Source organism: Anser brachyrhynchus (assembly GCF_964034855.1).
Source record: "Anser brachyrhynchus genome assembly, chromosome: 14".
Classification (NCBI taxonomy): domain Eukaryota; kingdom Metazoa; phylum Chordata; class Aves; order Anseriformes; family Anatidae; genus Anser; species Anser brachyrhynchus.
Genome location: NC_137709.1, coordinates 10,325,018 through 10,350,248, shown reverse-complemented (window position 1 = coordinate 10,350,248; position 25,231 = coordinate 10,325,018). Strand labels below are relative to the sequence as shown.

General features: G+C 48.3%; 1 protein-coding gene and 1 long non-coding RNA gene across 3 annotated transcripts in view; one reads left to right on the top strand and one right to left on the bottom strand.

Moving 5' to 3' along the window:
* The window catches only part of LOC308177665, a 28,837-nt gene extending 5,226 nt beyond the window's left edge, over positions 1–23,611 (top strand). Inside the window, exons 2-3 of the long non-coding RNA XR_013939293.1 lie at positions 18,041–18,115; positions 18,837–23,611. This is a non-coding gene — a long non-coding RNA (uncharacterized lncRNA). The remainder of the gene's footprint in view (positions 1–18,040; positions 18,116–18,836) is intronic.
* BOD1 (biorientation of chromosomes in cell division 1) lies at positions 4,244–9,635 on the bottom strand. 2 transcript variants are annotated; one of them, XM_080555279.1, is made up of 4 exons: positions 9,387–9,635; positions 8,349–8,473; positions 6,306–6,506; positions 4,244–5,105 (listed from the first exon to the last, which is right to left on the bottom strand). In XM_080555279.1, the coding sequence occupies exons 1-3, from the start codon at positions 9,618–9,620 to the stop codon at positions 6,308–6,310; spliced, it is 558 nt and encodes a 185-aa protein (XP_080411405.1). In that variant the 5' UTR covers positions 9,621–9,635; the 3' UTR covers positions 4,244–5,105; positions 6,306–6,307. The 2 variants fall into 2 exon arrangements, with proteins under 2 accessions (XP_080411405.1, XP_080411404.1); XM_080555278.1 differs by having other exon boundaries at positions 4,244–5,021.
* Positions 23,612–25,231: the final 1,620 nt, after the last annotated feature.

Here is a 25,231-nt window from a genome sequence, read left to right as displayed (position 1 = left end):
AATTCATTATAGGACCTGGACCTGAACTGGTTTGGGGATTTCTTTTATTTTACTCCTTTTCCACGCAATCAGAAACAAAAGGTGCTGATTTCCCCGTGCGAGAGTCAGCCAGGCGCAGGGGGTGATGGAGGTTCTCCCACCTGTTCGCCAGCACAGGTGGGCCGGCCGTGCTGCCTGCTGCCCGGTGCCGTGCCCTGGGCTCTGCCTGGTGCTGGAGGCAGCTTTCTGTGGGGCCGGCTCCCAGCCCGGTGGCTGAGGCAGCAGCGTGCTTCTCCTCGCCTCCTGACAGCGTCTAGACGAGGGCAGATAGCGCTGGGGCGGGTACTGCCCAGTCATGTTTCGGAGGCTGACTTGGCACCGACGTGGGCTAGGCACTAGAATTACAAAAATGCAAGAACTGAAGTTTTGATTCTGATATAATCTCACGGCACCAACATCTGGGGCCGTGGGCACTAGCACGGCTGTTTTAACCTCGCCACGTTCATGCCAGACCAGATCGGTGACTGGGGAAGGTCAGAATTTAGGGTTTCACAGCCTAAATCTGCGTTTTTGTCCCTGAGAATTCGGGCTGTTCACTTTCCTCCCTGCGCTCTCCATAATCCTGATTGATGTGTGGTTCCCTCTATTACACCTCTTGAGAAACTGAAATATTTGCTGTGTGATTTGCATTAGGCAAGTATAGTCAGAGCTCGTGGAACAGCTTTGTGAGAACTTCCTCCGCACCTTGTTGAATTGATTCACTCACGAGTCAGCGAGGGCTTTTGAGTCCTGCATCTGCTCTGGGTTTGCAAGGAGACAGCGAGGCTGAAAAATGAAGCAATGGTTTATCTCCCTCTTATGGCCAGAATCAGAATGGCTGCACTGCACACAGCTTTTTGGTAAGGGTAAAGGGAGCAGGGTCTCTGGCACCCATAAGCTTTGGTGGTTGCAGGTGTGGGGTTCACAAGGAATTAAGCTGATCTCTCTCTAAGGAAGCTCATAAAGTACGTTTTTCAATACAATATAAAAAAAGAAGATGCTGTTAAACAGTTAAAATGCTCCGGTTTCTTGTGGGTTTGAACTTGCAATCAGGGAAACTGATCTCCAGTTTAGCAAAAAGCTGGGGAATGGGATCCTGTTTGGCTGTGCCTGTGCCCCATGTGCTGTTAGAGAACTGGGCTGGGACGCAGTGAGCCCTGCAGTCATGGCACGTGGTGGCACATGAGCAGCATGGTGACAGCGTGCTGCTCTCGCCTTCCCTACTGACATGGTGAAAAGAGAATAAAATACTCTGTTAAATGTTCCCAATGTGATTTCTTGCCCTCCTGGCACCCCTTCTTGCAGCTGAGATCAAAATGATATATTGAAAATCTCTCTTCCAGGGATGCTGGCTGTGTCTTGTTAAAAACAGTGATGCTTGCCCTAAAAGCAGAGAAGTGGAGCCAGGTGTAGTTTGGGTTTGAGACTCCTGAACTCTATTGAGATCAGTGTGGATTCAGAGTACTTTGGCAAGGAACATCACATAATTACCAGCATCCCTAACTGACGGTGGGATGTCTTTAACTGCTCATGTTAAATTAATGTTGTAGTACAGAGCCTGAACCAAATGAGCCTGCTTTAATTGAAGGCTGAGGGCAGGAAATCAGGAGCAGCCATGTTATCAAGATTTCTGAAGTTGCTGCTTGTCCATTCAGATGTGTGACTGATACTGTGCAGGCCCCTCACATCTTGTAGCAATGCTTCAGATGCTCAAGAGCCCACTTTGCACTTGCTAAAGGACTAAAAGTGCATGTGCCCAAAAAAAATTGGGCTCAGGTGACACTGTGGTCCTGATGACTCCTGTGGTCAGGAGCTGCAGTGACTAGCTTGCTCTGTTGGTACTTGCTTCAGGTCAAATTCAAATAAGCTTCTATGAGGCTTGGTGCTGGTGCTTTAAAATCAGTTCTCAAACTATTATTTGGATCAGCTGTTGAAATCAGCTATTGAAATGCACACCCTAAGGAGCTGCAGCGCTGCCCATTGCTGTCAGTAGCGAGGTCTGGTTTGAGCAGAGGCATGTCTGCACAGTGCCTGAGCGCAACGGTGGTGAGGGCTGTAGGAAAAAGTTGCACGGAGACTGCCTGTGCTCTAGGGAACAATCGGACTGATGTGAAGATAGCTTAGATTATGCACCTTTTATTGCAACAGAGCTGTTTGATTAAGTGTTCATTAACAAATACGATGTTTATGGCTTCTGTTTTGTGAAGGAAGACGAATGTCCAAAGGAAAGTTTCCCCTTGAACCCGTGATCATCCCCCCCATTCCTGGCATTTGAGACTGCACTGCTCTGCTTATTGACACGGCATTGTCTCTGCTGCTGCCTGAAGGCAACTGCTTAGATGTCAGGATGTGACCAGCTGGGATTCAGACAGCCCCCACCCCCCGATTACTGTAAATGACAAGTTAGCAATTTATAATCCTCCTTTCTTTTAGGAGAGAAGAGGCACAGGGCCAAATTAACCCTTAGCCTTCCCACTCCACCCCACTGCAGCATGCCTGGAGTGAGGCTCGCCTGCTCTACAGGCTGCCATGGTCATCTGTCACTACTGAGACCTCCTCCTAGCAGCTGTACTGTTGTACAGCGTGGTCTGATGCCATTGTAGTCTTCTGAAACATTAAAAACCTGAGCCGTTCTCCTGTGGAAAAGCCAAAGGTTGATCGCTTCCCCCTTTTTTTCCCTCCTACAATTAAAAAGCAAATGCCCTTTCACTGCTCACCCTTCTACTGCTGCAATGAGAGCAAGTCCCTGGGCAAGGTCTGCACTTTGGCAGTTGGTGCGCATCTCAGGCACCATCAGCCAAACTGCTGCTCTTCCTGGCAGGAAGGAACACAGTCTAGTGCGTCCAGAAGGCTTACATTTTGAAAGGCTGCTTGATGTCTTACCTAGCTTAAAACAAAGGGTTACAAAAAGTGTGTTTAAACATTCCTCATATGTTACAGACACCTTTCCTAAACACTGTGGAAAGATGAGTGTGTACAGGAATATTTTGGCTATGTAGAAAGAAGGTATTTGTAATTGCTGCTTTTTAGTTCACTCTTACTCATGTAGTAGTTGTCACAGGACAGCTACATGGTGAGCATCTTATGGAGCGCCCATTACTTTCTAGAACACTTGCGTGAGAGGTTGCAAAAAATCATAACATATCTATTAATCACTTAGAGCAAGAATCAGTTTTACTTCAAGAATGTGCTACAAATGCATTATTCATCACTTAATTACAAGTGCTGAACTGTAGTTATGTTTTGTCTTGACTAAAGCATGCTTTTCCTTCTTCTACTGCTCCCACCCATTTTAAGATCATGATTTTTTTTTTTTACTGTATTTAAGTTGTATGGGATGTATGGTAAATCCTTTAACAGCCAAGCAACTAGAATTTCAGATACTGCCTTATATGCTACTTGGCTGCCATTGATAAGCACAGGGGTGATAACTGTACAGTCATGCAGTCCTTCTAGACAGGTTTTTTTCCCCCCTTTATAGGGCTTTCATACCTGGGTTCACTGATTCATCGTACGTTCTGTCTGCTTCTAATTCTGGAGTCATAATTAGATGCTAAATGGCATAATTAAAACCCTTAGTCTGGCCTGCCAGATGGGGATTTCAAGGTGATTCCGTGGCACGTCAGCTCTAACACAGCCCTTAAAACTTCTACAGTTTATCACAGCTTACCGAAGTGTGTACATACCTTTCGTTATTTTTTTTTTTTTGTATATTGAGCCTGAAGTACAGCATCCAGTTCCCTCCCTGTTCTAGGACTTACTAAGCTATGTACCTCAACCACCTTCCTACATAACATAGAGATTCATACATTATTAAGTGTTACTCAGTGACATAGGCAGTCGCTAGCTTCTTAGAGGACTACTGGCTGAAAGGAAAAAAATGGAACAGGTCTAGACTCTTGCCGGAAGTGCCTTGTTTTCACAAGGCTGAACATGCCTTCACCATCGCTACTATCAGACCGAACTTACTCAGGACTCACACCTTGTAACTAATGGGGCCTCCACGTAAGGTCAGTTCAGTTACTGGATACTTGACATTTCATAAGGAGAATAATGCTAATATCCATTTTACTTCATGATGACATCTACTATCAACACGGTATTGTCAGAGCTCGATTAATCTATGAACCGTGTAGGGCTGCGCTTCCTTAGCGTTCCAGCAATCAGGACTTGTGGATTTTTTTTATCCACTTTTTCCTTAAGAAAAAAATCTCAAAAGCTGGGATTCTTTTTGAAGTTTTTTATTGCAAAAGGTATAGACATTTGCTGGCAGTATACTTGATCACATTCTCTATTTGACTGTCATCCAGAGGACACTGCATGCATTCAAGCTGAAAGCATAGGGCAGTTTCCACTAGGCACCTGAGAAATTTCATGGGAAAGAAAAGTCTTTCAAGTTGAAAGAGACAAGTTTCAAACTGACCACCTACTCTGGTGCCCTGTTTCCCAGAGTTACCTGGGAGATAAGAATTAAATCAGCTATAGTCATAGCTAACTGTAAACATTCTCCTGCAATGAAACAGAAATCATTGGGATAATTGATCCTGAAGTGTTCTTTCCAGTTCTAAACAGGAAATGTGTCTTCCTACAGCAAACAGTGCAATGAGTTACCCCTGACCTAGCACCTACTGCTTGCTACTGCATTACACAGCAGAGGTGTGTGATGCTTTTTCACATTGGGCCTGTATCAAAGAAAATCTTACAACTCTTATGTGGCCTCCAAGAGGCTACCCCACTACCCCAAACATCATTTTTCTCTGTTCCCAAGTCTAGTATCTCAAACCACTTCCCTATTCCTTCCAAAGAAGATCCAATTTCACTTTTCATCCCTCCCCCCTGCCTGAAGGCATGATTAATAAGAATACATGCTGCTCTCTGTATTGCTGTTAACAGCAAAAATATCTTCGCAATTCGGCTGTCCCTCCACACGCAGAACTCCGGGTCCATCTGAATTTCAGTGCCTTCTGACAGGTCTGATAAATGTGGATCGTCTTTGGCAGATCCTGTAACAAATGGAACAAGCAATCCATTGCCAATCTAACAGGATGTATGTTTTGAAACTGCAGCTGCTTAATATCAGGAACTCACTGCAAGAAAGAAAAAGAGTTTAGAGGATGGTACCTTCAAGAGTAAATGCATTTGAATAGAGAATGTATAAAATCAGTTAACAGTAGCACTGAGCTGCAGGTCATAATGGACTTTTAACTACTTGAACCAGACGACTACAGAGATGTTTCAAAGCACTATGGCTGCAAGTCGCAGGTAACTAAATAACTCAGGATGATACTACAGGCACTTTAATTTCTATCAAAGTTAAAAATCCATGCCAGTTGCTGTAATCATTCCAAGCAGAACAGCAGCCACTGTAGGTTACTTACTGCTGTCTTAACTTTTTCCCCAATCTGCGGTTGATTTATTTTCTTCCAGAAAGCACTGGTAATTAGAACAATTCACAACTAAAAACCATACTACACGAAAGAAGTTGGTTCACCAGCAAAGCTGCAGATTGAAATTTCCCATCAAGATAGTGGTTCCTCGGTAATGCGCACGCAGGCCTCGATATTCAAACCGACGCTATGATACAGGGCCTTACCAGAGATGCACAGTCATCTGTGTTAAGACAGAGCAGCAATTATAGCCCCCTGAGGCCCCTTTAGTTATTTTAATCACAAAAGCCAGAACGAACTTGTCTGCAACAAAGGCACCCTCAGTCCTTTCAGCTGGAAAGATACAGGTTGCTCTATTTACACAACTCAATTGGAAATGAAGTTATTCACTCCCAGATCCGGTAACCTCGCTGAATATTTCAGTCACTGGCAAATCAACACTCCAGTGTAAGTTCTAAAGAAGAGCTATCTAAAAATTTCAGTGCTAAGGCAGAATAACTTGTCACCACTCCACTTTCAGATGTATTTCAGTAAAAGATATATTTTTAATCCATTTGGAAGTGTTCTGAAAGCTGTCCAGCCAATTCTATGTCGATCACTGCTCGATATGCTTTTACAGAAATAAAAGACCTTTTGGCCTGATCCAAAACCAGCACTGGCAGAGTCCACAGTGTTCCTTGATAGCTGTTTTACATCATACCTATGTCTTCAGTCCTAATATATTTTTAGCAGACGCTTAAGTGGAAGCAGCTCAGATGACTGTCTGACACAGACAACATGCTCATGATCAAAGTGTCCTCCCTGTTCAGCCAGGAAGAATACAGTGCCTTCTCTATCTTAGGTTATACAAGCTACAGAGATGAGGTACGTGAAAAAGTAGTAAGTGCAGAAATACAAGACCTTTAGGAGGCATCCTGAGATGGAGCAGGAGGATCCTTATTCTCGGGCTCCGGAGGAGGAGCTGGCACACTTTCCTCTTTCTTTTGTGCAGCCAAAAATTCATGAATCGCCCTCTCTATCTGGGGCCTGAAGATGTGGTTTAGTTTTGGATCCACCACCTGAGAAATAATTCTGTCCACTCCAGCTTCCAGCATTCCTGACCTTGAACAAAGACAAAGGAGTCATTCAGTTCCTCTGAAAAACTTCTCCCCACTCTCCTCCAGTAATTCTCCAGAGCCCTCCTGTCAACTGCAATTAGCATTAACATGGTGAGAACTGCGGCCCACTCAGTAGATCCTTAACAGGGAGTTGTTTCAACCACCTATTTCCCCCCTCACCCCTTCTCACTTCTCCCCACAGAATTAACAACTGACATCTGGTCTCTCAGGTACTTAAGTGACAGCTTGGACAGGAGCCACTTTAATAGGGCTCATGTGGAAATGAGGTCAACATGAAAGCAAACAAACACATTTTGGCACAAACAAGGGAAACAAGCTATTCTGAGGAAGGCAGGTGAGAGCAGTCTTTTTTTTGGCTGACTCGAGGGAGAAGAGGCCTTCCCCCTAATAACATTACTGTCACTCACTTCGTATAACTGTTAGTCTAGACAGCTGTGTATTAATTAAGCAAACAAGAACACGTAGCACACGGCAAAGTTTCTGGAACCAAGCACCAGTAACTGAAGTGACTTATTGCTTCGAGGGCTGTGTCAGACTCTTGGATTGTGGGGCACAGGCAGTCTAGCGGGCTTAAGTCATGTCTGTGAGGGACAGGAAATGCAGACAGTGCCTGCTGCTCAGAAAAGCAGCCACAAGACTAACAAGGCTGCGGATGCTGGTGAGTGACTGGGTGCAGGGTCACCACACATCACGTCACCTCCAAGTAACAGCACGTGTATACCTGCATCCAGCAAAGGACAGCTACCCACAGACACGCCCTGACAGCCTTCTGGGCTCAGTCTTGCACCCACAGAAGTGACAGGGACTCTTCAAACTCCCTGATGTTGTTTATTTATTTTTTTTATACTAGTAACCTACCTAAAGTGAGCACTGCATGTTCTGCTAACTACGGGCTCTTTGATGTAACATTTTTCTGTTGCCATTTCACTCTTGTGGCTGACTAACATGAAATACGAGGATGTGTGAAGTGATAGGCATGTCTCAAGGACTTCAAGTACAGGTAGGAAATTCTGTACTTACAGTGGATACCCTCTTCTGTAATTACACATTAAAAACTGAAACTAGTGTTAGGTACTAATGATCTGCAGTTTCCATCAAGCGAAATACAGCTGCTTCTGCGTGCAAGACATTCTAATAACTCTTCTTGTAAGCATAAATGCCATTCTCAAGTTCACTACTGCCCTCTCCCCGCAACACTGTTTATATCAATGACTTTCAGTCAGACAAGCTAGGGCTCATACTTCGGGCTGTGATGAGTTAGCAGCAGGAGGTGCTAAACCTAGATCTCTAAGCAGTGAAGTTCAATCTGGCTTTCCTGCTGTGCTGGAAGTACATCTTAAGTAGCTGTTAAGAAGCTATCCTCTGCTGCATGAAATCAGGCTAGCCCCGTTTCATTACTGCCTGCTAGTGGCTGGAGTCTACTTAAACAAGCTTTGGAATCTTAAAGAGTTTTTCTTTAAGTGACACCGGCTCTCCTCCTTTCAGAAAAGGAAGACCAAGGTTATTCAGCTCAGCATTTCAGGTACAGTTTTACTAAGTGGGCAGTATTGGGCATTTGCAGCAATAACTTGCTAGCTAGCAAATGTGAGTACCTCACCATGCTACCCAATTCATGAAAACTACAAATTTCAGGTAAAGCAGTAACATACGCCTTTCCATGAGAGTATGACTGCATACGCTCTTATAATGAAACTCAAGAGACCGCAACAGAAGGCGCTGTGAGAAACTTAATGCTGCGAATTCTTATTTGACTTAGGTAGTGAGATGGTTATACATTACTTATCAAATAGCATTACCATTGGTTTGCAGACCGGTGCTTACTTACTGAATCACACTCTGTCTGAGCCCATTTCGTAACTGGTTTTTGTTCATTGTTGGATTCCATTCCTGTTTGTCCAGGTGGGTCGATACAAAGTTGTCCACCTTCTGCCTCAAATTTTGATAGGCTGGCTAAACAACAGCAACAAAAAAAATCCAGTTAAACTGCTAAAAGATCCCCAACCCCCTGCCAGAATCCTGCATAGTACTTCTTTTGTTGTGTACACTACTGTTTTGTTGTCTGTATTCCCCATCCCTTCACTTTCTAAACAAAGGCAAGCTTGTTTTACTTAACAACACAACTGGTAATTGCAAAGAGCAGCCTGTCAGCATACTGTTACAATAACTGAAATAGCAGGAGAGATTTGCTTAAAACTTGTTGTCTGTTCATAATTTTACTTAGTGAAATACAAACTGCCTGTGCAGACAGGAGTTGTTCATACAGAGCTGTTCTCGTCTGGAAACCGTCTATCAGAGAATTCCTAGGAAACTCAGTAATTAGCGAGTGCTGCTGTCACCAGAGAAAGTTATTTGCTTCTGTGACACTAACATTAAAGCTAGAAATTTGAAGGGTTTTGTAGGTGGAAATTTAGATTAATTCCCGTTTACTGGAAATAAAAAAAAACTATACAGTACATACGGCCACTGAGATTATGGTACCATAAAAGGAGTGAGCGTGGCAGCACTTAAACTTCACATTTGGTATGAATACGGGGTGATGAATTAAAGTGTCGGTAACAGAGGTGCAGTGCCCATCAGGACAGCAAGACCAAAGGCCGGGTACCTCTGCCCTGGCCGTGGTGCTGTGGCTGCCCTGGGCAGCCCTCCTGGCACCCCCGACAGCTTCAGGAACAGCCGTAGGCTCCCACTGCGGCTTCCAGCACAGGCCTCGTGCTGAAACCTTACAAGTTTAGGCAGGCGAAACGCCGCCCTGACAGGGCAGCCGATGCCTTAGGAACTTGTGACTGAGAAAAAGGCCCGGGGAGCCCCGCAGCGCCCAGAGCGGCCCGAGGAGAGGGCCGGGGCCGGGCCGGGCAGGTCGCACCTTGGTGTCCACGTCGGCCAGGCAGTCCCTGCGGAAGCCGTCGAAGAGGCCGCGGCTCTTGAGCTGCTCCACGATGATAGCGATGAGCTGCGCGTCCCCGGGCGGCAGCGAGGCCGGGTCGGCGGCCCCGGGCCCCGATGCGGAGGCCGAGCCCCCGGCCGCCCCGCCGCCGCCCGCCGCCCCTCCGCCCGCCCCGCCCGGGGCGGCCCCGCCGCCGCTGCCGCTCTCCGACATGGCCGGCGGCCGCCACCCGCTCGCCCCAAGCCGTCGCCGGCGGCGCGCCGCGCGTCGCGTAGCCCCGGCGCGTTGCATCTCGGGGGAGCGAGTCCTCCGCTTGAGGCGCCCTTATAGCCGGCGAGGAGCTGTGAAGATCGGCAGAACTACGACTCCCAGGGTGCATCGCGGCGGGACGGCGGAGGGGAGGGGAGCGGGGCTTTCGCGGTGCAGCTTGGGAGTTGTAGTTCGCGGGGGGGGGGCTGAGGTGGGCCCTGCCAGGCCCTCGGGGGGCTGCCGCAGCCCCGGGGCGGTACGGGGCGGGCGGTGCTGTGCCCCCCCCGGAACGCAGACGTGGGGAGTAGCCGTCCCGTCCTGGTCATGCCCTGGGACCCCCGGGGGTGTTCCCCGCTTTGTGACTTGGGAGTGGTTTTCAGTGGGATGGTGAGGATGGCACTGGTGTGATCTGAGAACAAATCGATTTTCCTGGGATTTCGTTCATTACATCATTAACAAAAGGAAGGGTGGTCCTCAAACCAGTCCTCTTAGAGCCAATCAACCCGCGTTACAGGTGCTTTTCCTGTTGTGTGGCCTTAGGCACACTCTTAGACACTGCTCTGACTGTCTGCGAGCTCTGGGGTACAAATTACATACATTAGTTTAATTTCCCAGTCACGGTGTAGGTAAGGATTTAACACAGCAGGATGTGCCAGCCGCAGGAAGACCCTGCATGACAGCAGTAATGCAAAGACACACCCTGTAGGTGCGTCCTCGCCTCTCTGTACGCTGCTGACTGCGTACCAAGATGGCAGCGTTCTGCATGCGCTGTCCTTCTCTGCCTGATTAAAATTCAGCAGCCCTGACAAGCAGCATAAGCTGTCCCTTTCCATCTGGCACCTCTGAGGAGAGAAGAGGGGAAAAAACCTGGTAGCGTTTACAGAGCCCGAGCTTTAGTCTGACAAAAGCATCTCGTGCAAATGCTGCATTTCGTGAAGATGCACGGGCACTGTTCTGCGAGAGCAGAAGAGCAGTCCCTCCGCCCGGGTGCCCCGTCCCTGTCCCTGGTCAACTCTCTCCAAGATGGGTATAAGCCCCCTCGGCCCACCAGCAGTCCTGCTGGCCAGCTGCCCGCTGCCATTTCTCCCCGCCGCTTGTGAGCAGCTCGCGGGTGTGCTGGCTTTCACGTGGAGGCAAGCCCGGCTGGGATGGTTTTAGCTGCATGGCCGTAGTGCCCGGCCCGGGGGGTCCCCACAGGTGGGTTGTCGCGTTCAAGCCCCGCAGTGGTGCAACAAGAGGCCCCTGCATTCCTCTTTAGTTTCGCTCTGCACAGGCAAGGAGCAAAGGGAAGGCTCGGGGGTCGCCGTGTGGCTTCTTCCACCAGCAAATCGCTTTTTTTTTTTTTTTTAATTAATTGATTTTGAGACGAGGATCTGCTGTCAGCCCGCTCCTCGGTCCCACGCGTTGCTTCTCGGGCGCGGCTGGAGGCGGCTGTCCCGGCAGAGGGCACCCCGTCCCCTCCTCAGCCCAGGCCCGTCCTCTCCTCTGCCCCATCCCGTCCTTTCCTCAGCCCCGTCCCGTCCTCTCCTCTGCCCCATCCCGTCCCCTCCTCAGCCCCGTCCCGTCCCCTCCTCTGTCCCCTGCCGTCCCCTCCGCACCCAGCCGGGGCCGGGCTCCAGCAGGGAGCGGGCGGCAGCAGCCCGAGGCCGCCTCTCCCTGCCCGCACCCACCGCGGGGAGGGCCGGGCCGGGAGAAATCCAGCCCGGGCTTCATTCCCTGGGGGCTCCCGCAAGCCGACATCCCTCCCAATTAACAAATGACTCCTCGGCACGGCACGGGCAGGTGGTTTTTGGGGTGTGCGGAAAGGGGAAACCTGGTAGGTAGCAGGGCGAGTGAGGATTCGTCGTGTTTTTTACAGGTTGGCTGGCTGCGTGACCCAGCTCAAGCAGTGTTTTAGAAAGGGGTTGGGGATCTGTAGCACAAGAAAAGCCCAGCATTTCACCTCATCTGTTGGTATATTTTTGCTTGTCATCATAGCCTGTTAAACCCCGGTGTGTGACATAAAGCAGGCCGGCCCCCAAGGGGGAGAATTCTGGACCTGTCCGTGCGTCAAACCTAGTGCAAAATTTGTGCTGTCTGTGAACTCTTCCCCTTCTGTATCCCTGCCCTCACGGAAAGATCCAGGCGGTTTGCACAGTTCAGGTCAGTAGGAGACTTGGGAAGGGTGAAATCTTACCTGTTTTCTGCTGATTTTGAAGACCCAGTTCTTGTGATGTAATACATGTGTAGGGTGTTTACAGCAAAGCTGTAAGCCTGAGGAGGAAAGTTTATTTCAGGAGAAATACCTATAAAAAAAATTATTTAGAAAGCTATTTGATCAAAATCAAATCAATGTTATTTAGTCTATATTTTCCTGTGTTACAAGCCCCCTGAAATCCATTCCTTTGCTTGACCAGGGGAGATAAAAATTCTTAATCGTGGTTTAAATTGGTAAAGTACCACCCTTCCAGAGTCGCGCGTTCTGTCACAGAAGCTCAGCTCTTTTTGTCGGTGGTTGCCACCACTGCCTCCCTTCAGGTTTCCTCTGTTCACAGCCCCCACTCTCCACCCACCCCCTGCTGCTATCGCAGGAGCAGCAAACCAGCTCCTGTTTTCTTGGAAATTCTGACAACACGGGGAAAAAGTTCCCCTCGGCTCCAGCTGCCTACAAAAAGTCATGGACATGAACGTTCATGGTGAACGTTGTAAACCCTGTTTTATACTGCACTGCTGGTTTTGCATGATTGCTAACATTTCTTCCTTAGATGATGCGTGTAGCTTTTTCCTACGGCATGATTTGAAGCAAAAGCCCCTGCCCATGAGGATTTGGGGTGGGGGCAGTCAGTGTGGCTGGCAAAGGGGAAGGCTCCCTTTCTTCTCTGAGGTTTTCCAGCTCCTGTGTCAGTGTTAAGTGATGCAGACTGGACGGAGGAGACACAGTTGGCACTTTTCTCTTCCTTCTGACAACCTCCAGCCACAAAACTAAAAGCCAGTTACTGAGTCTAGCTTCTAACAGCTTTGGCCATACCAATGATCAGAAAAATGTGGAGCTGCAGAGCCCCACTGCAGGGGCGGGGGGCGAAGCTTCGTATGCACGCATGTGCTCCCTCACGCATGTCTGGGCTGCTAGTGGCAAAATTACTGAACTCTGCTTCGACTGAAAACTTGTAGTGTTTTAGCATCAGTTCTGGTTCTCTTGAAAAACTGGAGCATTGAACTGGGAGCATGATTTTCCCATTGCCTGTGTGTTTTGGGTTTGGGAATAGCATAAGGAGATAGCAAAAGAAAGTCTGTGTTAACCCCAAAGGGAGATCAGACAGAGCTCAGCAGGTATGCAGGCAGTCCCTTCTCTGCATGGAATTCTTCCCCTGTAAATCCAACCACTTTATAAATAAATAAATATTTCCCTTCTAATTTCCATGTAGGAAAAGCCCCCTAGGAATCTTGCCATGCTATCAAAAAGCATTTCAGGCTGAAGTTGCTCATTGAATTTTGTTGTCCCAGCCTAGCTCACAAAATGGGCACCTGATGGATGTGTATTTTCTGCCATGGAAAGCAGCATCAGTGCCAGGTTTCATCACCACCACCACCTTCAGTTTCCTCTGTAGGAAGGGCTTTCTGGGTTGGACATGGGGTCGCAGGAGGAGGAGAAGACCATGTGTCCCTGTGATGTGCTGCTGGAGGCAGAGCTGGTACTGAGACAGCCTTACCCTGTGCAATGCAAAACCAGCTGCTCCCGAGCAGGAGCTGTGGAAGCTGCCTCCCTCCCTCCCTGCACTGGGACCTCCAGCAGTACAGACCCAAATCTGCTTTGCTGTTCTGAGCAGGTGAGCGTTTTCCCTGGTGTGTTTGCAACCTAGATATTGCCCTGATATGGCTGTGCACGAGAACTTTAAAGTACGTTTTAGCGCAAGCTGGCTAGGAACAAAGGTGAATCTGGCAGCAGTGTCAATGAGACGAAATTTACTCTTCCCTGTTAGCAGAATGCAAGCAATGCCCGCCTGGTTTGCCTGAGATAGAGAAAATGCACGTGTGGCAGCGTGGTCCTTTTAGTGTCCAAAGCTCCGGGTTGGCTGTTTGGTCTTTGCCTCAGACCTTGAAGCAGTTAACGCAGCACTCGCCGCGTGGTGGATGGGCTGGGGTCAGTGCTGCAGCGAGCTTGCTTTGGCAGCCGCAGGAAGCGCCAGAGTTTTTAGATCCTGCGGATTTACAGAACGAACAGCTTGGCTGCACAGGTGGCAAATTATTGAAAGAGTTGAGAAGTCAAAGGAATGTTCACCAGCCCATAATTCTCTCCTGAAGAATGCACACCACGCGCTCAGCTTGCCAGCCAAAGCCCCGGAAGAAAATGTGTATTCCCTGCACATTTGCCACTCACGTTGGGCAACATATTATCCCCAGAACATATGCTCTGCGTGTGACACACTTTCTGCATCAGCCGCGACTCAGACTAAGCCCCCAGCCCCACAAATGTGGGTACGGCCTAAGCTCACAGCCAGCTTTGCTCGTGGCAGTGATTCCAGATACAGTAGGTTTACTCCTGAGGTTCAGTGTTAAGGTATTGCTTGCAAGGTTGGGCTCTGTTGCCTTATAAATATTGCTGCTGTGATGCATGACATTGCAATTCATATATGGGTTTATTTTTATATGTAAATACGTATATGTCTGCTTGTATGCATGCATAATGTACCTGCAGGAGTATCGGGGTGTTATAACGGCAGGTACATAGAGACTTTAGCCAGAGTTTGTGTATAATATGTCCATTTCCATCCAGAATGGTGGTCCTTTCTCCTTCTTTTCTCCTTCTTTTCTCCCTTTCTCCCACCGTGACCGAAACCATCAGGAACTCCAGAGCACTGTACCTTTTAGTACCTAAGGAAAACACATTTGTAAGGCCGAGCTGCTGCAGAACTTTTCAGAGTTGTGCATGCTGTGTCCTCAAACAGAAAAGTCGCTGTTGTTCATTCTTAAATCATTGTTTCCATTATTATGAAAGACTAAAAGCATGTGGGAAAAATAATATAAATATTATTGCCATATATGCAGAAGTGGGTAATTTTCCACACTAGATTGTCAACTGAAACCTCAGAGCGCATCTGTGCAACAGAATACAGTGGAGTAATCGGCTTTCATTTGAGGTTTTCACATGTTTTGTGAGTGTTTATAAAAAAAACAGAGATTAAGTTGATGAATTCAGTAACTGCCCCGCTATGCAGGGAAACAGAGGCTTTTTGGTGGTAAAAACAAATTGCTTGTGATTGCTCTGGAATGCAGCACCAGAGATGGGAATAAATCTGAGAGACCTTGGCTCTCTGTGCACGCTGCTGGACACAATCGCGTTTCTCAAACTGCAATGTTCACCTTTCCCGGAGTCCATACGCTCGCCTGAGCAGTGTCTCACTTTCCATACCACCAATTTTACTAGTGAGGGCAGTACTGCTATAAAAAACACCGTGAGAAATGGTGTGCATGGCACAGACTGCTGCTTATTTCCGATCTTTCCCTTCTAATAGCTTTGTCAGGATAACGTGCCAGGATAGCCAGTGGTCCATTGCTTATTTTTACTGCATCACCTTTCTAGAAATTCTTCCCTGCAACTCTGCAGCTTTGAACCTGCACAGGCTTTGACCCTTTTCTTCTCCTTGCCCTACCCTACCTCAGCCTGGGGAATGAAACCCCATCTTTAGAGCTGCTCAGTGGGGGGAAAGTGTGACATGCTGTAGCATTTAGGGACCTAATGCTGTCTGACAGCTGATTGGAAATAGGCTGGTGTCAGAAAGGGAACCAGCTGTTCCCTTACCTTCTGGAGGGAGGTAAAGACTGGGCTGTCACATCCAGGAGTCTAGCAGCAATTACCCTGACGTTAGAGGATGAAAGGATGCAAACAAGTAGGCTGAAAATTAATTTCTTTTGCCCCTCTGTTTCATGCATCCATCAGCAGTACATCTGGGCACTGTGAATCTAATTTAAAAGTGTAATTTCTATCCCAAATGATTGTATTTGCTGTACTTTTTGCTCTCAAGTCAAGTTCAAGGGGGAGCAAACATGGAGTAGAGGTTATCTTTACCTCTGTGCTTTGCTTTAGCCTATTTCTACGTGCACGTGTATATCTTTGCACGGACTACTAACACATGTTTTATGCTCCAAGTAAGTTCCTTGTCCCTTATTTACAGCTTGCAGTTTTCTTTCCTTCTCCAAGGACCTGCAGCTCTTGACCTTTTAGCCTAGTAAATTATTTACACGTGAAACAGTGAATCAAAATGATGGGTCTCAGGAAGATGCTGCTTATTCTCAAGGAACAAAAACACATTTATTCATGAAATCTCCTTCCTGAGGCTTTCGCTGTAGGCCTGTGTGTCCTGTCCTCCTCATCCCTCCGCGTTATGAGAAGGAGAGGCACTCCTTTTTCACACGGCTGGTTCATTTGCAAAGGGAAATGTCTTTCTGCCTCTGATTTTAAAACATCCCCTTGACGTTTTGGGGATGAGGTGAGAGGACATTAGTTTGATATCCTCCTGGAACTGGGAAACAGTGAAAGAATGCAAAAAAATAAAAAATAAAATAAAAAAGGTGTGCAGAAAAGCCCAGGTTGCTACAGAAATCCCAAAGTGAGGGAGATACCAGCAGAATTAGGGATGTTTAACACTCTGAGCTAAAATCCTTCTGCTCCGTGGACCTTCTGGCTGCCCAAACACTCATTCCTTGTATGAGGAACTCTGCTGACGTGCAGGCTGGTTGGTTACGCTGCCCTGAACATGGTGTCTGGAGAGCATGGCCAGGTGACGCGCTTTCCAGCACGTTTGCTTTTGAGGCACACCAGTAGCTGGCTGCCCAGGTGACATGCTTTGGGGCTAATTTTAATATTTTCCAAAGCCCCCAAGCTCCGTGTCAGTGCTTGCAGTAACTTCGTGCTTTTGAAGTCTGAAATAAAAAGTAAAAATAAAAAATAATTAATAAAACAGCTTCACGATGGCTATTTTTTAAAAAACGAAGTTGTTTCACATCAAGGACCTCTAAAAGAAGGTTACTTAAGAAGGTTATTTTTAATTCACTGTAAAGTACACATAACACTACTCAGTAAAGCTCTTTCAGACTCTTTGATGAAAGGCGCTATTGTAAGTGAGACAATTGTGCACATGGTGTGATGGGGAGGTTTTTTTTCGTAGAGCTATATTAATCAAATTGAGAAAATGGTGCCGTAGTCTTTGTAGCGAGTACCTCGCCGAAACTCACACAGTTTTATCTGCAGTACGGAGAAAACATACACTGGGAAACGTGAACCCAAGAAACAAAGTGGAATGAAAACAGAAAGTTATTTAAATACTTTGATTTCTTACCACATAATTTTGCCTATTGAGGGAATGTGGGAAAATCAACAAGAAGCCAACATTTGAAAAGCAAAGGTTTGTTTTGGAATTATCTCTATCAGCTTTTTTATTTTATTTTATTTTTTTCTCAACACTGTTTCCCTTCACATTAAAAGGCTGGGACATGCCAGGCACCTCCTTTGCAGAAACCACCCTGGTTCTGAGTCAAAAAAAAAAGGAAAATAAAGCTTTCTTTCTAATCTGAACATTTCAGATTAAAGTGGTTTATTTTCTCAATAGCATAAGGAATTTCATAAACCATATATATTTCATGAGGAAAATGGCCAGTTTGTGGATATTTCGTGAGAAATGAAATCTCTACATCATTAAATGGCCAGAGAATACATTGAAAAGGAACATGTGTAAGGTTCTTGAGAACTTCTAAACTTGTTTTAGTTTTAGAAATTACAGCATGGTTTGATAGTTCTGCTGTAGCTGCCACTCAAGGAAAGGTGAGTTACACCTGTCCTGCAGTGGTGTATGGCCCCAAATGGTGTACCAAGGGAAAGAAAAACTTTTGTAAAGGCTTGTTTTCATAACATGGCCACGAAAGGAAAATCAGGTTGGTAATTATCTTCTACAGATTTTAAATTTGGAAGGAGAAAAAAGCTGGGCAAGATCACGAAACCCTTGGAGAGAAAAATATCTCGTATCTTCCTCCCTATGTATAACTGCCTTAAAATTGCCTTCTTCTGAGCTTTGTGCAGTGCTCAGTGCCCATCATTTGTCTAACACGGAGTAGCCAAATGCACTGCAGCTGGTATTTGAGATCCTTTTATCCATCCTTCTCCACACACACACACAGAGACAAAAGTTAGTTTCCCTTAGGCAATCCAGAGCCCTGGGAGAGCGGCAATTTCTTTGATTGCTTATTGTAGCTGTAGCGCTGGAGATAAAAGTTTAATGCATCCTTATTGTCTCAGTGCTTTTAAGTATTCAGCTGCACCGAGCAATGCATCTTCATCCATGTAACCGACTGAATGCAGTGGTTTAAGATTAACAGATACAATGTCAGTGCTGTTACCTTTTTTTTGTTAGTGCTCAAGAAATAATTTGCATCGTAGGTGAGCGTCGTTGTAGCAGTCCCTGGCAGATGGGCAATGTGCAGCTCAGGTACGAGACAACGCAGGCAGCCGGGTTAGTAGAGGCCATAGAAACAATCCCCAGATATGATATTAGTGTAACAAACGATGGGCAAAGCAGCTTGGAAAAAATGGGGCTGGCCCCTATTCACCTACGGCAAGCTTCTGGGCTGAGCGCTGGGCCACGAGGGCAAGCTGAACGCCTGCTTCCGAAACAGAGGGGTCTGCTGGGCTGGATCCCCATCTTCATCATCCCCTCCTCTGTCCTAGAGGGAAGCGAGAGCTCTTCTAACCAATGCAGAAATTGCAATGCCACTCCCATTAGATAGGAACAAAAGAAAAGCGAGACCAAGTTTTGTGCTGTCCTAATTTTAGATTGACATTTAAATATTTCTCTCGCCTTTTGTCGCAGTGTTGGTTTCCCCTTGCAGCTCCTAGGAAGATGCTCGTGCTATTTCCCTGGCATTTCCTCTCCCCTTTCCTAACCACCATTCAGCTCCAGTTGGAAAAGGGAGGTCAGGAGAAAAATGCCCTTTAGCTGACACTCGGGTAACCCAATCCCCGCCCTGTTGGTCGGCTGTGCCGAATTCCAACTCATCTGGTTGCACCGAGGGCTATTGTACCAGCCCTGCCATCAGAGCCGGGTAATTGATATGCTTGAAGGGACTTTAATGAGGAAGAAAGCTAATTAGTTAATGTAAGGGGAGAAAAATAAGTCCAACAACCTTGTGGTCCATTTTGTTCCATTGCAGCGTCCCACAGCGCCTAGCATGGAGCCTCATTCCGAGCTGAGCGTGGCGGAGCTGAAGGATTGGCAAACCCTAGCAGCGACTGCAGAGCACGACTGGGTTCAGGGCCCTTCTTTGTTCTTTCAGGGCCCTTCTTCTGATTCTTTGCCGTGCTTGGTGAGGCTGGGGGTGTGCTGGTCTCCTCCAGCAAACATTTAGGAGCTGGGGGAGCTGCTGAAGCTGGCACCTTCCTCTAAAGGGGCTGCTGAGGACCAAAGCCCCTGTGCTGGCCCAGAAGGCTCACAGCAAGCGAGGCGAGTGCTGTTGTGGAGATGTGGTACCGCAACACGCTTACCTGGATGTGTCCTGTGAGCTCTGCTGTCCTCAGGCACGTGCAGGTTCTCTGGGATCCGTGTAGTTTGGTGGGACGCAGCCTTTTCCCAGGAATATGTCCCAGCCTTAGCTCCCCCGTCAGGAGTGGAAGGGGATGTGGAGGGGAGTGCACAGCAGAAGTTATACTCTGGTGGAGTAGGTGAGCAAAAGGGGTTAAAAGAAAATAAGGCAGAGAAGGAGAAAGCATGCAAAGCAGCTGTTAAGGCTGAACTTCACATTCCTAGTGTTTGTAGAAATTAGCTAAAGCTGGTAAAGTGACAAAGCTTCTGGGGGACTGGTCTAGGCTGGGAATTGCATCTTCTGGGCAGCGTGACAAAGGACTAGAGGTGTCGTGGTGGGGCTTAGGATTCCAAGTGATGCTGGTGAAGTGTCCCAAACTGTCCCTTTGTCTGTCTTCTCTTTTTTGAAGTTGATGTTACAACAGAAATTACAGCCAGAGTACTCTCTCCTCTCCATCAAATGGATTAAAAAGAACAAGCTCAGCCTTCAGATGTGTCTCTTCTGTGGTCTCCTGAAACCTCCCTCAATCCATCATGCACAGTCCTCACCTTTTTAGCCCTGCCTGGGAAAAAAAGTCTGAAATGCATCAGAGAGAAGGGCCTAGATAACATCTCTCCTGGCCTTCATTTTGTTCACCCGTTTACTGCTCTCCCCATACTTGGACACACCAAACTGAGATGATTTGTGTCCCCTCTCTCTGGGGGGAGAGAGGTCAGAGGGTCTGAAATGTTTCAGAGACCACTGAAGTCTGTGGGAGTCTCCTCTGACTTTGATGGATGCTGACACTGTCCTTCAGGGAGGAAAAGATAAGGAGGAAGGAGAGAAGGGATGGGAAAGAAGAAGGAAAAAGCTGTGGAGTAGGACTAAGATAGCAAAGAGATCCATAAACAAATAGGGCTGAGCAGTGTTTGTTCTGGATAAATTTTGCTTCCCACCGTGGCCTTCAGATTTGTATTCTTTGCACAGAAATCCAGTTTCTTCTAGCAAGTCCTGTAAACACCACCTGCTTCTGGTGCTTCAGATAATGAGATGGGCTGGAACGAGACCAGACCTTGGGCACAACTGGGGCTGAGGCCGATCAAAGAGGGGAGGCAGCAAGAACTTATCAATTATTTGAGAGAAAAGTCTCAATAAAAAGCCTTTTTCAATACAAATAGTCTTGCTGAATGTGGTGGGACTTTGGGGAGTGAGCAGTTCACACGAGATGAAACCCTTCTGTTTGTTGGCGATAAATAGTGTTTAAGGACATCTTTGAGGTATTGATCTATAGCTGCTGCTGTGTCCTTGCTTGCCTCAGCCGTGTCTTGAGAGCCCAGGGATGGTGCATAGTCACGCTCTGTAGGCCCGTGCATGGTCTGATCCTGCTGGTACATAGTCCTGGTACCTTTTTCCCATCTCCAAATGCTTCATTCTCAGACGTTGTTCATCCTGGAGTCCCATCAGAGCAGGAAGGCGATGAGAAGGAAGTCTCCCTGTTTAGGAAGAAAGTATCCACATAATCAAATACCCTTGACAGTGCCTTAGATAATCTGGATTTATGCCTGCGGGCAGGTCTGCAGTGCTGCGTCCACTTCTGGGCTCCCCAGGGCAAGAGAGGGAGGTGGAGACGCTGCAGAGTCCAGTGCAGGGCCACTAACGTACTTAAGGGGCTGGAGCATCTCTCAGATGAGGACAGGCTGAGAGTTGGGACTGTTCAGCCTGGAGAGAAGGCTCGGGGGAATCTCATCCATGTGTACAAATACCTGACGTGAGGCTGCAGGGAGGACGGAGCCCGGCTCTTCTCGGCGGTGCCCAGTGACAGGGCAGGAGGCGATGGGCACAAGCAAAATGCGGGAGGTCTGAACATAAGAAAATGCTTTTTCACCATGAGGGTGATGGAGCACTGGCACAGGTTGTCCAGAGAGGTTTTGGAGTCTCCATCCTTGGAGATGTTCAAGAGCAATTTGGATATTGTCCTGGGCAGCTGGCTCTAGATACTCCTGCTTGAGCCACGGGACTGCACCGGGTGGCCTCCAGGGGTTCCCTCCAGCCTCAGCCGTGCTGTGGCCGAGATGTGTGTTCATACGGGCCTGCTTCCTTCAGGACGCTTGGTTCCACCTTCAGCCACATGCTCTTAAAGGTGACTGGGGGAGAAGATCAGGCGCACCAGGCTCGATGCCTGTGCCCATGGCGCTGCCACGCACGGCGCATCCACGTGTGCCGCCCCTTGCCCAGAATCACTTGTTGGCACGCACGTGCTGCGAGCGCTCGCGTACCTCCCAGCGCCTCTCCAGGTGCTCCACGCCCACGCTCCCTGTGTTGCTAGCGCTGCTGAATGCCCGTTAGCAACCAGGAGAAAATCTCCCCAAAAGGTCCTTTTAAAGGGAAAACTCGAGAAAGGCAAGGCACTCGCTCTCCTGCCCTGTGGATGAGGTGCAACGCTGCCACTAGCGGGTGGCCGGCTGCACGGCTTGGGTTTCTCAGAGCTGCTCTGTTTGCTTTTGCACTCTGGACCTTGGCATTTGAATGGTGTCTGTGTCATTTAAATTGCAACACCCCGATGTGAATATTCTTTGCAGCAGTGTTCTGCCAGTCATGCTTGCCAGCTCCTAGGTGTGTTCGTTAAATGTGTCAGAAAAACCATCATCACACACAGCTACAAAGGTGACCGAGTATCTGGGATTTAACAAGAAGTGTGTTTTTTTTCTTTTTCTTTTTTTTTATTTATTGCAAAATTGAGGTAGTTCCTTACTGAGTGCACTTTCAGCCTGATTTTCAGACTGTGCAGCCTGCCTGTCTGCCCATCCACCGCTCCCTTTTCCCCTCCGAAAAATCTCATGGCCGGCTTTCAGCTAGGCTCATCAAATCACAAAGGGAATGAAGTTTCTACAAATTTTATGAAAACTGATGACTGGATAGCAGAGAAAGTCCAAAATTAGTCCCCCAGCGAGAGCAAGACAGGCAGAATTTAGCAACCAGCCACTGTTTGTAGCTCCCGGCCAGCAAATAAACCAGTTTATAGTTGTGCCCCAGCTATAGCTTCTGCTCCCTCTTGTGCTGCCAGGCAGAGGAGATCCTGGCTTTTGGGAGATGGAGAGGACATTGCTCTGGGGAAAAAAAATAAAAATATGTTTACGGACACAGGACCAAAGCTGGAGGAAGCCAGGCTTCATTGCTTCTGGTGCATGTGGAATAACTTGTTTTGATATGTAGTTTAGAGACCTTAAAAAAAAAATCAGTAATGCTAACCAGTGCTTCCTAGCAACCCTACAAAAACAAAGCAGTCTGTGCAGCTTCGCCTTCCTGAGCCACAGTATTTGCCTCACTGCAGGAACAGATTTCAGTAGGAGCCTTCCAAGGGGTTCCAGCAAGCAGGGAGCAGGGGAAGGAGTGCTGGCTTGTCCCCGGGCGCTGGTGTCCAACCCCGCATTCCTTGCGTAGAGGAGTTAACGGAGGGATTGGGAACGGGGAATACAGACAATTAGAAAGCTCCTCTGTTTCCTTGCCTTGCCTTGTATTTTGTCAGTGGATCACAAAAGATACAGGAACTTCATCTCATATTTAACGACTTCTTATATAATAATTGCTGTGAGTGTGCCCATGAGGTGCTCTAGTTTGGGTTCAGTGCAGGTTGCTTATCTGAGTGTGGTGCTCTCAAAATCCTCCTCAGGCTGCAACTTCCCAATGGCATTTACTAAAGGCAGATTGATCATTTTAGCAAAGTTTTATGAGATGAAGGAACAAGATTTGCTGTGGGATTGCACGTGGCACGGGGGCAGAAGAGGCAGAGCCCTTCCTGTAGCATTTATGGTTTGTAACTGTGTGGGAGCAGCGACTTTGTGTATCCTGCAGGATGGAGCAGCTCACACGCTGCCATTTACACTGCAAACAGCCCTCGTGCTTTGAGACCTAACGTCCGTGTCTGTCCTCCACGTGGGTGAAGGTGCTGCCAGTTTGCCTCGAACAGGGTGGCGAGCAGTGCAGAAGTGTCAGCTTCCTCCTCCCCATCCTCGCTGCTGGCTCCTCCTGTGTGCTGGAGCAGGTGCCCCGTGCCCTTTCCCAGGCAATGACCTGCCAGCTTTTAGCTCCTTCCTGGGACGTGAGAACAGCGAGTGCTACAGCAAGGAACTCCTGCGGGGAGGGCTGGCCTTTGGCACACAGGAAAGAAGTTGCAACGAAGTGCTGAGGCTGGATTTACCCCAGGGCTTCACGCGGCGTTTGGAAGCACGAGGCAAAAGGCAGAAGCCTTGGGGGGCTACAGTGGGGTGGCAAAATGAGAGCTTGCCCTGTGCTGCTGTGGCAGAGGGGGCAAGCACCTGGCTGCCTGGCCAGCCGCTGGGTGCTAGGGGCTGCTGGGGTTAAAATGGTACCAGATCCGATGAGCTGGGATTGATGGGAGGCAAACCATTTGCATTTCTGATAGTGCATGGCTGTATCTTACAGGCCTCCGGTGTGAATTTCTGAGGCTGTCCCAAATTGCTGCCCTGATTCAGTGGCTCTGGGAGGTTTACAGGAGTACAGGGTAACCTGGGCTTGTTCTGCTTCCACCTGCGCCACCTCCTCTCTCCTCCAGCCCAATCTATCCCATCCTCAGAGCAAAAACAAATCTCATATCTATGGACCAAATATTCAGACAGTGGTATACACACCGATATCCCACTCCATGAGAAAGCATCGTGACCACATGCTGCACAGGATGGACCTGCTGGTGTTCCTGCACCACGCATGCACCTGGCACAGCTGGTGCTGCCCCTTGCAGCTCAGCACAAGCCCCTCTCCCCTGCTTTGTCACCCTGTGCTTGAGACACTGCCTCTGGCACATGGGGTGACGCAGGAACCGAGTGCTGCAAGCAGCCGGCGAGCCCCTCATCACCCCCTGCTCCCTTCAGGCTGCGGTGATCGGCACACGATGCAGCTACAGCTTGCCAGGAGCCCCTGCCCCATCCCAGGGTTGGCTTACCAAACACGGCACTTCGTCTCGTGTCTTGGAGAATACAAAACTTTCCGGGCCTGACAAGCTTCTACGAGCTGTCTTAACAAGACGGTTTGTTAATATTTGCTAAGTTTTGTAATGACCTCTGGGCTCCCTTAACAGTTTTGGGCAAACCATGCGAGGCTTCCTTTCTGGCTGAGATCTGTTGTGTGCAGAGCAGACTCAAATCCCAGCTGAAGGGGGCTTGAAGAGGGGGGTAGGATTGAGCAACGCATGGAACAGACCTGAGGAAGCTGCTCCAGTCCTCCATGAAGGGAACCAGCTGAATTCCACACGCGCTGAGCAGCTACCGTTGTGGGCCACAAAGGGTCCCCGGAGCTGTAAAACCTGCAGATGCCATCCCTGTACCCCAGCATGACGTTCCGGCGCCGTATAAAGCTGATGCATCACAGCATACCTATGCGCCGCCGTCACCACGCCATCAGCCCCGCGGAGCTGCGGCGGCGTGTCCTCCTTCCAGCAGGCGAGCTCCCAAGGGGAGGCATCCCCTGAGCACGCTCCAAAACAGGCAGCCGGGAACAGAAAGTTCAGCGCGAGCTCCGAGCGCCTGCAAGTTCTGCTGCAGTGTCCTTGAGTGCCCTCCCCCTGCCCCAAGCCTCTGCCGTGAATGCTTTTGGCTCCTACAGCCCAATCCATCGCGTGAAACCTTCCCTTCCTGTTTCTCTCCAGCTCTGTTCCAGCCTCAGCTCTTCCAGCCTTTCCCTTCTTCCTTGCCTCTGCCTCTTGTGATCACTCTTTCCTACGGGGGTTTTCCTCGCGCTGCAGCTCTGCATCCTGGTTGTCTCTTATTTTGCTCCTCTGCTTGCTTTGTGGTGCAAAGCAGCGTGGCTGTAAGGTGGGATGCAGAACAGCGCTCGATCTGTCTTGGCACGCTCAACTATCAATCCCCAGTAAAGCTTGACAGTGGGGGGGATTTGAAAGTGAGGATGTTCCGGTTCAAAGGTACATTGCATTACATTTTAAGCTATTTTTCGCTAATGCTTATCTCTCTGGAGCAATAAGGTGCTGTTTGCTTTACTACTCTCTGCAGTATTTACAGTTTCTTTTGCTAATA